General features: G+C 41.2%; 1 protein-coding gene across 4 annotated transcripts in view; it reads left to right on the forward strand.

Annotated features, from left to right (window-relative positions):
• The window catches only part of MED12L (mediator complex subunit 12L), a 314,918-nt gene that overhangs the window by 21,738 nt on the left and 279,459 nt on the right, over positions 1-13,721 (forward strand). For all 4 annotated transcript variants that reach the window (XM_033088254.1, XM_033088259.1, XM_033088262.1 and 1 more), the window contains one exon: positions 10,617-10,721. In XM_033088254.1, coding sequence (XP_032944145.1) covers positions 10,617-10,721 — 105 coding nt within the window. The remainder of the gene's footprint in view (positions 1-10,616; positions 10,722-13,721) is intronic.

Consider the following 13,721-nt stretch of genomic DNA (forward strand, 5'->3'; position numbering starts at 1 on the left):
CAGCCATAGGTTAAGAGCTGGCTGCCGTAGTTTAAAGGAAGGAATCGATGTGAGACTTTTTTTTTTTTTTTGAGAAAAACATGAATAGAATTGCTTAATGATGAGGTATGAGGAGAGAAAGATTATTCCCTTATCCTCTGGGTCATTTATCTCTGCTAACTGTAAGTGTTGCCTGAAGACCATGAAATACACCCATGAGGGGGATTATCGTAGCCTCGTTTCTCAAACTGGGAGCTGCAGACACCCTCTGGGATCTGAGAGAATGTTCTTTTCAGGGAGAGGTGGACAGGGCTAGGAAAAATAGTTATAAAGTTGTCTTTTAAAGTTTTGTTTTGGGTAAGACCCCAGCTAACAGCACAGCCTGCCTGGCGAGTGTGTACAGGGACATTTTTCTACTTCTGTGACATTATCTTCCCTGGTGGACATTTCTGTCCAATTCATTGAGTCACTGAGTTAGTTTGTTAGATGTGAGTAGGTAGGTGGCTGAGGAAATTGGGTGTCTCTGCACACGTTCTGTGCGTTAGATGAGAAGTCTGGAGGAGGTTAAGTGTATATGTGAGTACCTGTGTCAGTATTTGTTTGCATTTATTATCTGCTTTTCAGATGGTCGTTGAAAATTGTGCTAAACCGACCTTTCTTTTTTGAATGAGAAAGAGCTTAACCAATTTCCAAACTAGCATCAAAATGTTTTTCACTTTCCTAAAGAAACATTTTATTGAAATTAAAAGATTGCTTTGAAAGACATCCAAAAAATAAGATCATTCTCTGAAGTTCAAGGTAAATGCGTGAGATTTATGGATGAATTTGGAAGTCAGCCAAAGTATTGGAGGTCTGATTTTTGTATCAGTATTGAATATGAAAATGCAGAATGAACACTGGCCTTCCCTATGGACGTGGGCCAATTTCTAAGCTTTTATTTCTCTTTGTCTTTGGGTACCTGTCTTCCTAAAATTGCTTTAGGGCTTGTTGTTTTAGTTAAAACCAATGACAAGAGGTGGAAGAGTCCTCTTTTCTCCACGGTGAGGTTACTTTGGGAGCAGTTATGTTTTAAACCTGTTGAAATCCATATACAGCCCGGTGTGGTGCCCTAGGCCACCGGGTGTGGATGGTAAATTCATTCATATTCTCAGCTGGCACTGTCTCTTGGCTGAGTAAATATTAGGTCTTGCACATGTGTTATACAGTGTTCCCTTAATGCTGTGAATGATAAACAAATACGTTTAAAACTCTGAATTCATGGTTGTTCTCCCCCGAACAGTTATTAAAAGTATTTTCGTTTATGCCCCATATTATATACAATGGGTAATTTTTTTACCTTTAATAAGAGGTCCTTTTATTGGAAAAGGGTTGGCACTGCTGATCCAGTGCCCAGAGCACAGGCCTAGGAACGTGACCCCGATTAATAGTTGGGTGTGTCCCCAACTTTTTGAGGTTTTAGTTGCTTTACCTTTGCAAATAGGCAAAATAGCAGCTCATGGTTCTATTACTTACTGTAAGAATCGTTGACAAGGTGTAGTGGAACAAGTTTAACTCTCTGTCAGGGTCATTGTTAGAATTTTTGGTGGTTATCCTCTTATTTAGAAAAATCTTTGAAGAGGTTTGTTAAAAGATAAACTGAGGCTTATTAAAATTTTAGGAATTTGAGCAAAGATCAATTCAAATTGGGCGGCACCAAACTGGAAGTGGTTAGAAGCGCTCCATTGTTGGGAGCTGGGGAAAAAAAGTTTCATAGAGAAAAGGCGGAAGCAAAGTAAGGAAATGACTGACTGTCTATAGTTTAAACCAGGGGTGTCCAAACTGCGGCCCGCGGGCCAACTGCGGCCTGCAATCCATTAATTCGCCCGCAGAAAATTCCAAAAATATATTTAGTTTACTTAAATAAACCAGGTGAGGCAATACGTACTTCACCTCGAGTGAGTGGCCCGGCTGTTTGTGTATTTTACCTCATATGGCCCTTGGTGAAAAACGTTGAAAAAAGTTTGGACACCCCTGGTTTAAACCCTAGTTGGCTGTTTGTGTGCGTAGGTTTCGACTGTGTAACCTTGATGCATTTGCAGGCCTAGATTTTGGTCTGCTAACGTAGGCGTTACAGCACCAGAGGCCCCTCAGTCTGATGGCCTCCTGGTTTCATTAATTTAACAATTCCCCCTTCTGGTCATACTCTCATACATGAGCGACTGACTAAACAATTGGCGTTAGCGCCACTCTCAGTCACCATCAGAGTTAAATTGCTCTTTTCTGATCATGAAATTCATAGGTTATAATGTCAGATCTGTGGAAGAATTGCTTTTGCTGTTTATCCTGTTGTTTATCTTGTTTCTGTTTCTCCAAGTGCAGTGAGACCATCTGATGCGTTGCTGATGGCTGCAAACGTGCATTTAAAGTCTTTGAGAGCCCTGTGCGCCAGGTAGGCTGTGATGATGGCTGCGAGGAGGCTAATGCCAGACGACTGAAGTGGACTCGTTAGGCAGGGGCCTCGTGAACCAAATGAGTTGGTGTCAAAGAAATCAAAGAATGTACCCGATGAAGTATCCACCTATTCTAGCCATGTGGCTTGTTAATTTCTTGTTGGAGTTTCTATAATACCAGAGGTGTTGATCCAGGTCCAACAGGAGGTATTTGCTATGGCACTGACTCTCGCTTGTTTAGCCAGCAAGCAGTCCAAAGCAATTCTAGTGTCCAAAACCACCTGATTAGCAGGAGAGCCTCGGGACGTTTCTTGTGCAGCCACGGCCTTAGCTGTAGACTCAGCAATGATTGCCAGAGTTAAGGATAAATTTCTAATCACGTATTTGTCTGTACTCACTGCAAGCCAAGAAAGAAGGAACTGTCCACAGTGACACCCATTCAGAGGGGTGAACATCAGCTGGTCAACTTCTTTTTGGTCGATAGTATAAATTTAAGGGGATGGGCCAGTGTTGAGTGTCTGAGGTATTATGAAGGGACAATGGAACAGTAAATGCAGCAAGAGCACATTGTCCTTTCATCCTCCAGGTGTCAAGACAATGAGTTGCCCAAGCATAGGGACCATTGCCAAAACCTCCACATAGAAAGGAGTGGGCAGGAGGTGTACGTAGGGCTCCCCTGTAAGTATTAGCATATCAGTAACAAGTACATCCCATTGTTTGGGGGAAATCTGGGGTGTTAGCATCATTCAACCAAGACAAATACGGTATTATCACATATTGAAAGACCACCTAAATATTTGGGCCTGACAGCAAGTCTACAAATGGTCTGATTTACACTGACTGCTTTGCAGTGTCTTTCATATATATTCAGTGGATCTCATTTTTCCCATCCCAGGGTTGGTTACAATTGAGGCAAGGAATGGGGGTATGTGGATTTAGTATTTTAACTGTATAAAAGGGATCTGTGGAACAATGTAGGCATGCAGTGGCGTTTGGGATCCCAATGTAATTCCTTATATGAGAATTAAGGAGTCTCTCCCTTCCTGTGCTGATTTTAGTTTAGCATGACAAATCCAGCAGTTAGGTACTAATGCAGTAGCTATTGTTTGTGAATTCCTAATTAAAGTGTTGTCCTCCCATACATTAACAGGGAGAAAAAGCAGATAGCAAACAGGCAAAAGTGATAAACGTTTCTATTGGACATGAAGATCTTGATCTATGATCTTGGGAGAGCTGTCCACCTCAAGATGTTGTCTGCTTCTGGGGAGAAACCTCCCTAGTCAATGTTAAGTTTAGATCTCTGGCTGTTATGCAGTTTTAAGAATCTGGAGAACCTTTTTCAGTTGGGAGAGGTGGACCCAATGTTCAAGTCCCTGAAGTTTGGCTGCCAGCTGGGTAGTGAGGAGGACCTGGTATGGTTTCTTCCAACCAGGTTCAACGGCCGTCTTTCTTACGTGTCGTTTTCAGAAGACCTGTTCTCCAGGTTCTGTGTTGTGGAAGGTTCGACTCTCTGCAGGAGGAAGGGTCATGGAAATCTTCCTTTACCTGGTGGAAATACACTGTGACATAATGCATAATTCAAACTTTACAATACTGAGTCATGTCAGAAAGTTATGAGTACAGAAGAAATGTTCTATCATCAAAGGCATAAGTCTTCCCGTTAACTATTTTGTGAGGTGATAATTTATGCTTTCCCATAGGTGTTGATCTAATTACCATCAAAACCAGTGGTAGAACTTTTGTCTAGGGCAGTTGATTTTGATAATTTAGCTAGTTTTAGATTTGCGTTACCATTTGTCCATTTGACTTTACCAAATGACAGGATGGCAATGCCATTCATTGTGTCAGCAGCACTTTAATTGTTCAGTTATTTGTCCAGTGAAATGAGTTTCCCTATTACTGTAGGTTTTCTGCGGATACGCCATAAAAGGAAATATATTTTCTAAAAGTTTCTTACCGTGTTTCCCTGAAAATAAGACCTAGCTGGACAATCAGCACTAATGCATCTTTTGGAGCAAAAATTAACGTAAGACCCACTCTTATTTTACTTTAATTATAATAAAATAAGACTGGGTATAATATAATATAATATATAATATAATTATAATATAATACCGGGTCTTACATTAATTTTTGCTCCAAAAGACACATTAGAGCTGATGGTCCGGCTAGGTCTTATTTTCGGGGAAACAGGGTAGCTACATTTGGGGAGTCACCCTTTCTGCATGGGAAGGCTTCAATCCATCCTGAGAACATACAAACAAGTACAAGAACATCCTGATAACCCGTTGCGGGAGATGGTTGAATGAAACCATTTGTAAGTGTTCAAATGGCCCAGTAGGTGGTGAGGCTGCTCCATCTAATACCTTGATGGTCTTTTCCAGGGCTGTGGGTTTGACACAGCAGACACTGGCCATCAACCAATTTTGCGACCTTGGAGCGGTCACCACCCCGCCAATACTTTTTCATAATTTGGATCCTTTTATCTGTGCCGTGATGAGTTGCAGAATGTAGAGGTTTTAGTAATGACATTTTTAAGAGTTCAGGATGAACTATCTGGGCCCTTACTGAGTCCTTGTTTAATGTTAAATTTGGGGCCCTCATTGGTCCCAACCTTGTCGCTCCAACTCAGGTGCTGGATTTTGTCTTTTATATAAATTATCATAAATAATTTGGTTAGAATCAGTCTTCCGGAGTTTGTTCAAGTTGCATATCGGAACAGTTTGAGTGCTGGCTGATGTAGTGTTGAAGTCTGCTCGAGCATTTCCCTGATTCTCAGGCTCTGTTTTTCTAGTATGAGTGAGCTTCATAATTGTAATTTTGTTAGGCAATAGAATGGCAGCGAGCTGTGCCTTTACTTGGGGCTCGTTTTTGACTGGGGTTTGCAAGAAGTGAGGAACCTCTCTGTTTCCATAACATACCAACGCCATGGACCACCCCAAAGGCCACTGTGCCCTCCGTGTAAATGGTTACTGATTTTCCTTTGGATAGCTGACTAACCCGAGTGAGGGCAAGTAGTTCAGCTGGTTGTACAGACTTATACTGGGGAAGGGGTCCCCTTTCTAGTAGTTCATGTTGAATTGTTACAGCGTATCCTGCATATACTTCCCTTTTGTATTCTTAGCATTGACAGAGAGTTTCCAATCCGGGTATTATACTAGTCCGTCCTGTAGTCAGTGTGAGGGTCAGTCACCATAGCGCCACATCTACACAGGGATGATGACCTGTACCATCCTCAGGCACCGTAGCAGGTTGGGCAAATTGTAGCCCTTCAAGTGGAGGTTAGAAGGTGTCAATCCGGAGGGAGCAGTTAACCAGAGGATTCCTCGGAGACCCATCTTCTTGTTATTTTGGTAACCCAATTTTTAAAGACTTCCCCTGATGGAATAACAGTCTGGACTACTATGGGGAGGCCTATAAAACGATGGGTTCAGCAGTGGGAATTCTTTTTCCCATTGCCCTGGTTGTTTACAATGAAGGCAGACATTTCCGGGCCCAGTACTCCCGAGTAGAGGACCTCTAGGTTCTGGCCTGAAATGTGCCCATTGAGGTCCTCTCAGCCCTTGGAGCTGTTGTAACTGCAGGACCAGAAATTTATTGGCTTTTTGAATTTTATATTGCATGAAGGCCTTTTCAAAATGTTCAGCTAGGAGTGTTGATTTAGCAAGAGGGCAGCTTCCCAGTCCAGCTTTTGTATCTCTTTATTAGGATGCTTAGTTCAGGCTGGAGCCCATTAATGAATAAGAAGTCAGCGTTTTCTCTATGCCTGCATTTAATTAAAAAAGTCCAGAATGTTTCACAAAAAGGGTTTCCAATCTTGTCTTACAGTCTGAGACTGGTTCATCCTTTTTTTTTTTTTTTTTTTTTTTTGCAAGATTGAATACCCATTAGTCTTGTGTGGAAATGCTTTATCAATACTTTCAAGTAGGTCTTGGGCTATTTCTCTAGTGCATTTTGGGCCGTTCCTGGCAGAGCGATTAGTATGTAGATCTTTAATATTGCTTTCGGGATATTCCCATTTGGGTTCCGCCATCCATTTCTGGGTATAGCCAAGTCCTAATGTCATATGCATACGTTGATAGAGATCCGGGAGTCCTGGATTGTAAGCTCCAATTAGAGTTCTCAATTCCTCATAACATTGTTGAGGATTCTCTTGAAGATTTGGGAAATCTTTGATAATGGCCCTAGTTCAGCCTTTGACCATGGAGAAAAGATGGTTACATCTGGTATTCGTGGCTTAGCAGAGGGCTTCCCTTTACAAGGCGTTTGGTTAACCTCTCGCTCATCTTCAGAGTGAAAAGGCAGTTGAGTAAAGGGATTCGTGGGTTGAGAATATTTTGGGAGAGGAGGGTGTAGGGAAGGAGCAGTTGGAACAGTCAGAGTCAAGTCAGTCAGGGTACACTTCGCTTTAGAGTCACCGTCAGCTTATTGTTTAAACTTCATTGGCCTTTATAACAAATCTTTTAAAGAGACGATTTTTGTTTCATTTAGTTTCTTAGAGCTTCTGCATATCAATAAAAAATACATCGCATTTTTTGGGGGAAATTTGGGGGGATTTGACCCTTTTTTCTCTAGATCACCTCATAACTGGATAAGAAGTTCCCTACTGTGGCCAATGTAATTCAAGATTATCGTTGGTGAGGTTAACCCGCAGGTTCAGAAAATAACAGGTTCTGGGCCCATAATTTTTATACGTGTGATTAGCTGGGCTTCCAGGAGAAGGAGTCCCAGATTGTTTGGAGTCGGCAGGACCCATTTTTTTTCTTCCTTGGTACTTCACGCCTTGCACTGGACCCAGGCTAGCTTAAATTAAGTTGGATCCAGTCTGACCCCAGGCCCAGTCTGCTTTCTAAGTCAGATCCAGTCCGGTTTCTTTTAAGTCTGCTGACCTGAGACCCAGTCTGAAGAAAGAAATGCTCAGATGAATTTGGAGAGCTCTTTTAAATGAAACAATTGGAGCTCAGAATACCTGCGACCTCCTGACGCAGAGCTCAGTGGGCTCTGTGGGCAGCTCCGCCTGGCTGCTCATTGATCCTGGGGCTGTTGGGTGTCTCCTTTGGGTCCCTCTTGTGACACCAGAACTGTTGAAAGATGAGGCACATTAAAATTTTAGGAACTTGTGTAAAATTGGATTTAAATGGGGCAACACCAAACCGGAAGTGGTTAGAAGCGCTCTGTTGTCAGGAGCTGGGGAAAAATTTTTATAGAGAAAAGGTGGAAGCAAAGTAAGGAAAGTATTGATTGTCTATAACTTAAACCCCAGTTGGCTATTTGTGATTGGTTGTCCTTATGTTTCGATTATGTAACCTTGATGTATTTACAGGCTTGGATTTTGGTCTGCTAACGTAGGCGTTACAGCATCAGAGTCCTCTCAGTCTACTTGTTCAATGAATTTAACAATACAAATGGAATTAGGGGCCCCAGAGTCATGGGGTAGTGATTCAGAATATGCGTATTAATTGTTCAATACAGGTTATCATTCACTTGTTTATTCTTTCCACACTTACTTACTGAATGCCTGTGTGCTATGTGCCAGGCACTGCTCTCTGTGCCTCTATGAATAAAAACAAAGATCCTGGTCTCATGGACCTTATCTTCTGGTAAGTACATGTTGTAAGTAAGATGCATGGTGTTTTGGATAGTAAGTGCTATGTATTATTGGAAGATTAGGAGTCCTGGGAATGAAGGGAGTGGGCGGAGCAGTTCCAATTTCTCATTGGGAATGTGAAATTTGAGCAAAGACTTAAGGTGGTTATGGAGTTGGCCCTGTGGATACCATGGGGAAGATCAATCCAGGCAGAGGGAACAGACAGGGCAAAGGCCTGAGGCTTGAGAACATCCACCTGGCGTGCTTGAGAGAGGAGACTTGTGTGGCTGGAGTAGAGTGAGCACAGGAGAGTGTGGTTAGGACTGAGGTCAGAAAGGTAACGGGCCAGACCACATAGGGACCTGTTAGACATCACAGAGCCTTGCTTCTTACACTCTGAGTTGGGGAATTAATGCAGGTTTTAGCAGGAGTGACATGATCTCACTTTCATTTGAAAAAGCTCGCTGTAGCTGCTGTGTTGAAAATGGTCTTCAGGGGCCAGTTAGGGGCCAAGTTAGGAGCCATTGGTGTGTCCTAGCATGAGGCAGGGAGGGCATTGGTGGTAGTGAGTAGTAGTCGGATTCCGGACAGGTTTTCGTGCAACTTCGAGTATAAGATTAAAAAGTTCTCATGATTCAAGGCTCCCAACAGGACCTGTGTGCATCCTAGTTTGAGGAAAACCTGATGTGGTTGACAGGCCTGTAATCGTGCTTCCACGTTCTTTTCTTTCTGGGGATTTGTGTGTGTGTGTGTGTGTGTGTGTACGCGCGCGCGCGTGCACACACAGGACATGTCTTCAGGCCGGTGGTTAGCAGTTACATGAAACAAGCGGCTAACTGAGCCCGTGTTAGTTTAGAAAGTTAAACAGTGCTAAATGAAACTGGTCCTAAAAGTCTCACACACTTCCTCCTAATTAAGCCAGAACATATTTTTAGTAAAAACATATGGTGACACTTAATTGATGTTTTTCGTAATACTCTGATGGTAAATCAAAGGTAAAAATTCAATTTTCTCATCCCATTCCTCTCATAGTCTCATTTGTGCCCCTTCTTTCTCAGACTCTGAGACTGCTGAAATTTCGTTATGTAGTTTTGCCGTGGTTTTCAAATAGTTAATTTGAAAATGCGGCAGCAGTTTGAGTTGTCTTCTGATATGTGCGTGCAATTCATTTTCTGTGCAGATCATGATTTCAGTAACCTTCTGTGCGTGGAGGAGACTTGATTACCACAGAGCGAAATTTCCTGTCGCGGGGTCTTTTGAAAGCCCGCCAAAACAGTGGCTCACTGAGGTATTAGGTAGAGCACACACAATTAAGTAAAGTTACATGGCAGGCGTCCAGCAGCCCTCAGTTCTAAGCCAAGGTGACCGTTCCAGTACTTAAATGTCATTAACTATTTTGTTTTAAGACTTCCTGCCTAATCCTCGCAATGATTCTGTCAGTTGATTTTTTAATTTTTTTATTTTTATTTTACACTTGCAGGACTTACTTACGAGGACTAAGTGTATATTCTCATGTGCTGTGGTTACCATTACTGCACTGGTTAGTAAGACCATTTCTTGGCTTGGAGTGAGGGGAGCAGAAGGTAGCTTCATTTACTCAAACCTTTTTCCCTTTTATACTTTCAAGTCTGTGTCGTAGGAACGTCAATTTAATTCTGTAACTCAGTGATCAGGGCAGGGCAAGGTTGGTTTTCTTTCTTGTTTTTTTTGTGTGTGTGTTTTTTTTTTTAAGAAGCCTGGGCTATTTTTGATGTGTTGTGACCTTGGGAAGAAAAGTTTTTCTGTATCTATCCAGTAGGAGATATTTTTAAGGAGAGTATGAGTTGTAGCTATGTATTTTTAGACCGCATTTTCATGTGGCATTTATACTTGGGTGGCATGGTGTCATGGAAATTTCTCTTCCTAGCCTCGGATTGAGAAGACAGGGTTTCAGTGTTGGCTCTGTCCAGTTACTTAGCTTAGTGAGCCTCACTCTTGTCATCTGTAAATGGGCGTGAGATAGAAAACTACCATCTACCTCAGAATTGGTGAAGATCAAGTGAGCCCGCATGTGTGAAAGAACTTTGTAGGCTCTAAACTTTCCTTACGTTGCCGGTCTTTGTGCTGCACGGTTACCACTAAGCTTGTGCCTTGAAACCCTTAATTCCTGGGGTCTTGGGTAACTTGACTGAGTCAGTTTTCTTGAACATATAAGAGAGGGGTGTGCGTAGGGGCTGGCAAGGAAGTGGGAGTCAAACTATGGGCTCCCTAGAAGCAGAGAATTAAACATTCTGTGATGTTTATGTTTGTGTGTGAGGCTTCAGTGCACATTCCCCCCACCCTCCCAAATTATTAGTTAAACATTTTCAAACTTACAGAAAAGTTAAAAGAATAGGATAATGAATACCTGTATATTCTACAGCTAGAGTCAACAGTTGTGAACGCTCTGCCACATTTGTTTTATCTCTTTCTACACATTTATGCATCGGTTTTTAAACTTCCATTTCTGCTTGCTTTCACGTGCATTCAACTATTCTCTCCTTGTAGAGTTTAGCAAAGTTAGTCGCTACTCAGGCTGTAGCATGCGGGGTTCAGTTGGAGCTTTACATCTTTCTGATTAATCAGGACCTTTTTTTCAACAGGATGAACTTACCGCTGTGAATGTAAAGCAAGGCTTCAACAATCAGCCGGCCTTCACGGGAGATGAGCACGGCTCAGCCAGGAATATTGTAATTAACCCATCAAAGGTATGCTAACTGTCTTTCCCAAAACTTCTGAAAAAGTGTGTATATGAGGTGTGATCAAACAGTTCGGTGAATGTTTAAATTTGAAAAATGTATTACAGTAAAAGACACATTGCCATTAATCTCCCTCAAAATACTCCCCCTTGTTTTGAGCACACTTATCCCATCGTTCTTGCCACTTTCTGAAGCAGTTCTGGAAGTCCTCTTTCGTGAGTGTCTTCAATTGCGCTGTCGTGACTGCCTTGATGTCTTGAATCATTTTGACTTTGGGGAACAGCCAGAAGCCGCATGGTGCCAGAACCAGTGAATAAGGTGGATGAGGACACTAATGTTTTTATGTGACAGAAATTGCTGTACTAGAAGCAATGTGTGACATAGAGCATTGTCGTGATGGAGGATGATGATATACAGCACACTTTAAAATGCACCTTCTCTCAACCGTAGCTCACACCCGACTGACTGCACTGAACAAGTTGAAACTTGTCACACACTGTTACTAAGGTTCGACGCACTGCTTCCCGTATTGAAGATCCCTGCCTTTCCGTTGGATGGCACTTGGCAACAGAATTCACTGTATGTTTTGATCACACCTCGTATGTGACACCCTTGGGAGTTAACGTTGATAAATTAGCGTTATTTAAACCACAATCCATATTCAGAATTTCCCCAAATAATGGGTAAGCTGTCCTGTCCTGGGATCCAATCAGGGATCACACATTGTATTTGGCTGTCATGTCTCTTCAGTCTCTTTTAATCTAGTACAATATAGCTCTCCAACTTCCCTCATTTTGTTCTTGCTTTTTTTGGCAGTGGTGTGCTTTCAGGACTGCCATTTTAGAAGAGTCTAGTCCAGTTATTTGTTTTATATCCTAGTCCTGTATTCAAGATTTGTCTCGTTATTTTCTCAGGACAGGAGTCATGTTAAATATTTTGGGGCATGAAGCCTACATTGCCTCAATCAGAAGACATGAAGTGCCAGTTTGCCCTATAATGGTTATAAGTGTGATCACCTAAGGTGGTGTCTGCTATCTCTTTACCTTGTAAAAGTGGTCCTCTTTTCCTCATAGTGATCTCTATAGGGTGCTACTTTGAGACCATGAATATTCTATTCTCCAGTAAAATTTCATCCTATGACTTTAGCATCAATTGATGATTCCCACTGCATGATTTATTTTGCTGGTGGTTGCAAAATGCTGGTTTTTCTGGTTATCATTCCTCATACATTTATTAGTTGGCATTTGTTTGTAAAGGACACCCGATTTTTTTAGTATCACTTTTAACTCCTGGATTCTTTTTCAAATCTGAGGTGTTATTTTAATTTTTCTTTTTGGTGCTCAAATTGTTTTATCTTTGGCCAGTGGGGGTGCCTTTAACCTGGCTTTTGGGTTATTTTGACATCTCCACCCTCCTTTGAGCACTTCCTCACTTTTGATACAAGAACACATCCCAGGTTCCTCTCGTTCTCTCCCTGCCCAGCCCAGATCTGCGTGCGTGGCGTGCTCCCCGCTTCTAGAGTGTCCTATCTGCCGAGCCTTCCAGTGGACAGAGATGGGCAACATGTTCAGATTTCTTTTTTTCCCCCTCCCCCTTCCTCCTTCCTCTCTTCTTCCCCTCACCAGTTCCAACTCAATACCCCCAGGATTTTTTCTTACTTTTGCCTGTTTCATCTTTGAGTCTCTTTTCTCCCAAAGTGAGAACGCTTCATCTCAGCAATATCAACGTATTTATTAATTTACTCTCTTATAATACACATAAAAAAGTTTCAGAATAAACTATACCAATATTTCCAATAACAAAATTACTATGTAAAAATTTCAAATGTTCTACAATACTTTTTTTTACCTTATACTAACTTTCATTAAGAGTGTGTAATCAGAATGTTGTGTTAAAAAATTTCTTGAATTAAGTCTTTTTCTGTGTGGTTATGTTAACAATTATATAGATAGATAGATAGATAGATAGATAGATAGATAGATAGATAGATAGATAGAATTATTTGCTTCCATTTGTAATCTTCTAAGGTTTGATGTTTTATCCTTTTTGAGTTTCTGTTTTTCAAATATTAAAATACTTTTACTTATTAAATTGAAAACATACATACAAATAAAAAGAAATCAAACGTATAGACACATTTCTATATTTTTTTCCTCTTCCCCAGAGATAACCTTTCTTAAGGGCTTGTGTATCATTCCAGATCTCTTTATGTGTGTACACGTAAATGACAAACACGTGTAAATGACAATTTGCTAAACTGTCAACTGAAATAATTATTTAAATGATGTGAAAGAAAATAGAAGCATTTTCTACAGATAGACCAAACACAATGTTTTCAGTTTTGTCTTTTTCCAATCTTGACACTTTTTAACACTACAGCCACAATTATGCATATGTTGGAATTTGTGTTCTATTTTTTTTTATTGTGCTAAAATATATATAACATAAAATTTACCATTTTAACATTTTAAAGTGTACAGTTCTTTGGCATAAAGTACATTCACATTGCTGTGCAACTGTCACTACCATTCATCTCTAAACTTTTCTCGTCTTCCTTTTATACTTTTAAAAAATGTAAAATTTTTTTGTATGTACTTTTCCTGGAAGAATATTGCTTGCATTAGAAGGTGCAACATTAGAAGGTGCCTCAGTCTGCTAGAGCTGCTATCACAAAGTTACCATAGACTGGGTGGCTTAAACAACAGAAATTTGATTTTCTGGGATAATTTATTTTCTCACAGTTCAAGAGGCTGGAAGTCCAAGATCGAGGTGTCAGCAGGTCTGGTTTCTCCTGAGACCTCTCTCCTTGGTCTACACATGCTGCCGTCTTGCTGTGTCTTCACATAGTTTTTTCATTGTGTGCGTGCATCTCTGGTGTTTCTTTCCCTTCTTATAGTGACACCAGTCCTATTAGGGTGCCACCCTACGTCCTCACTGAACTTTAAGCACCTCTTTAAACGCCCTGTCTCCAAAGACTGTCAGGGCTTCAACATCTGAATTTTGGGAATA

The sequence above is a fragment of the Rhinolophus ferrumequinum genome, chromosome 2 (assembly GCF_004115265.2).
Source record: "Rhinolophus ferrumequinum isolate MPI-CBG mRhiFer1 chromosome 2, mRhiFer1_v1.p, whole genome shotgun sequence".
NCBI lineage: Eukaryota > Metazoa > Chordata > Mammalia > Chiroptera > Rhinolophidae > Rhinolophus > Rhinolophus ferrumequinum.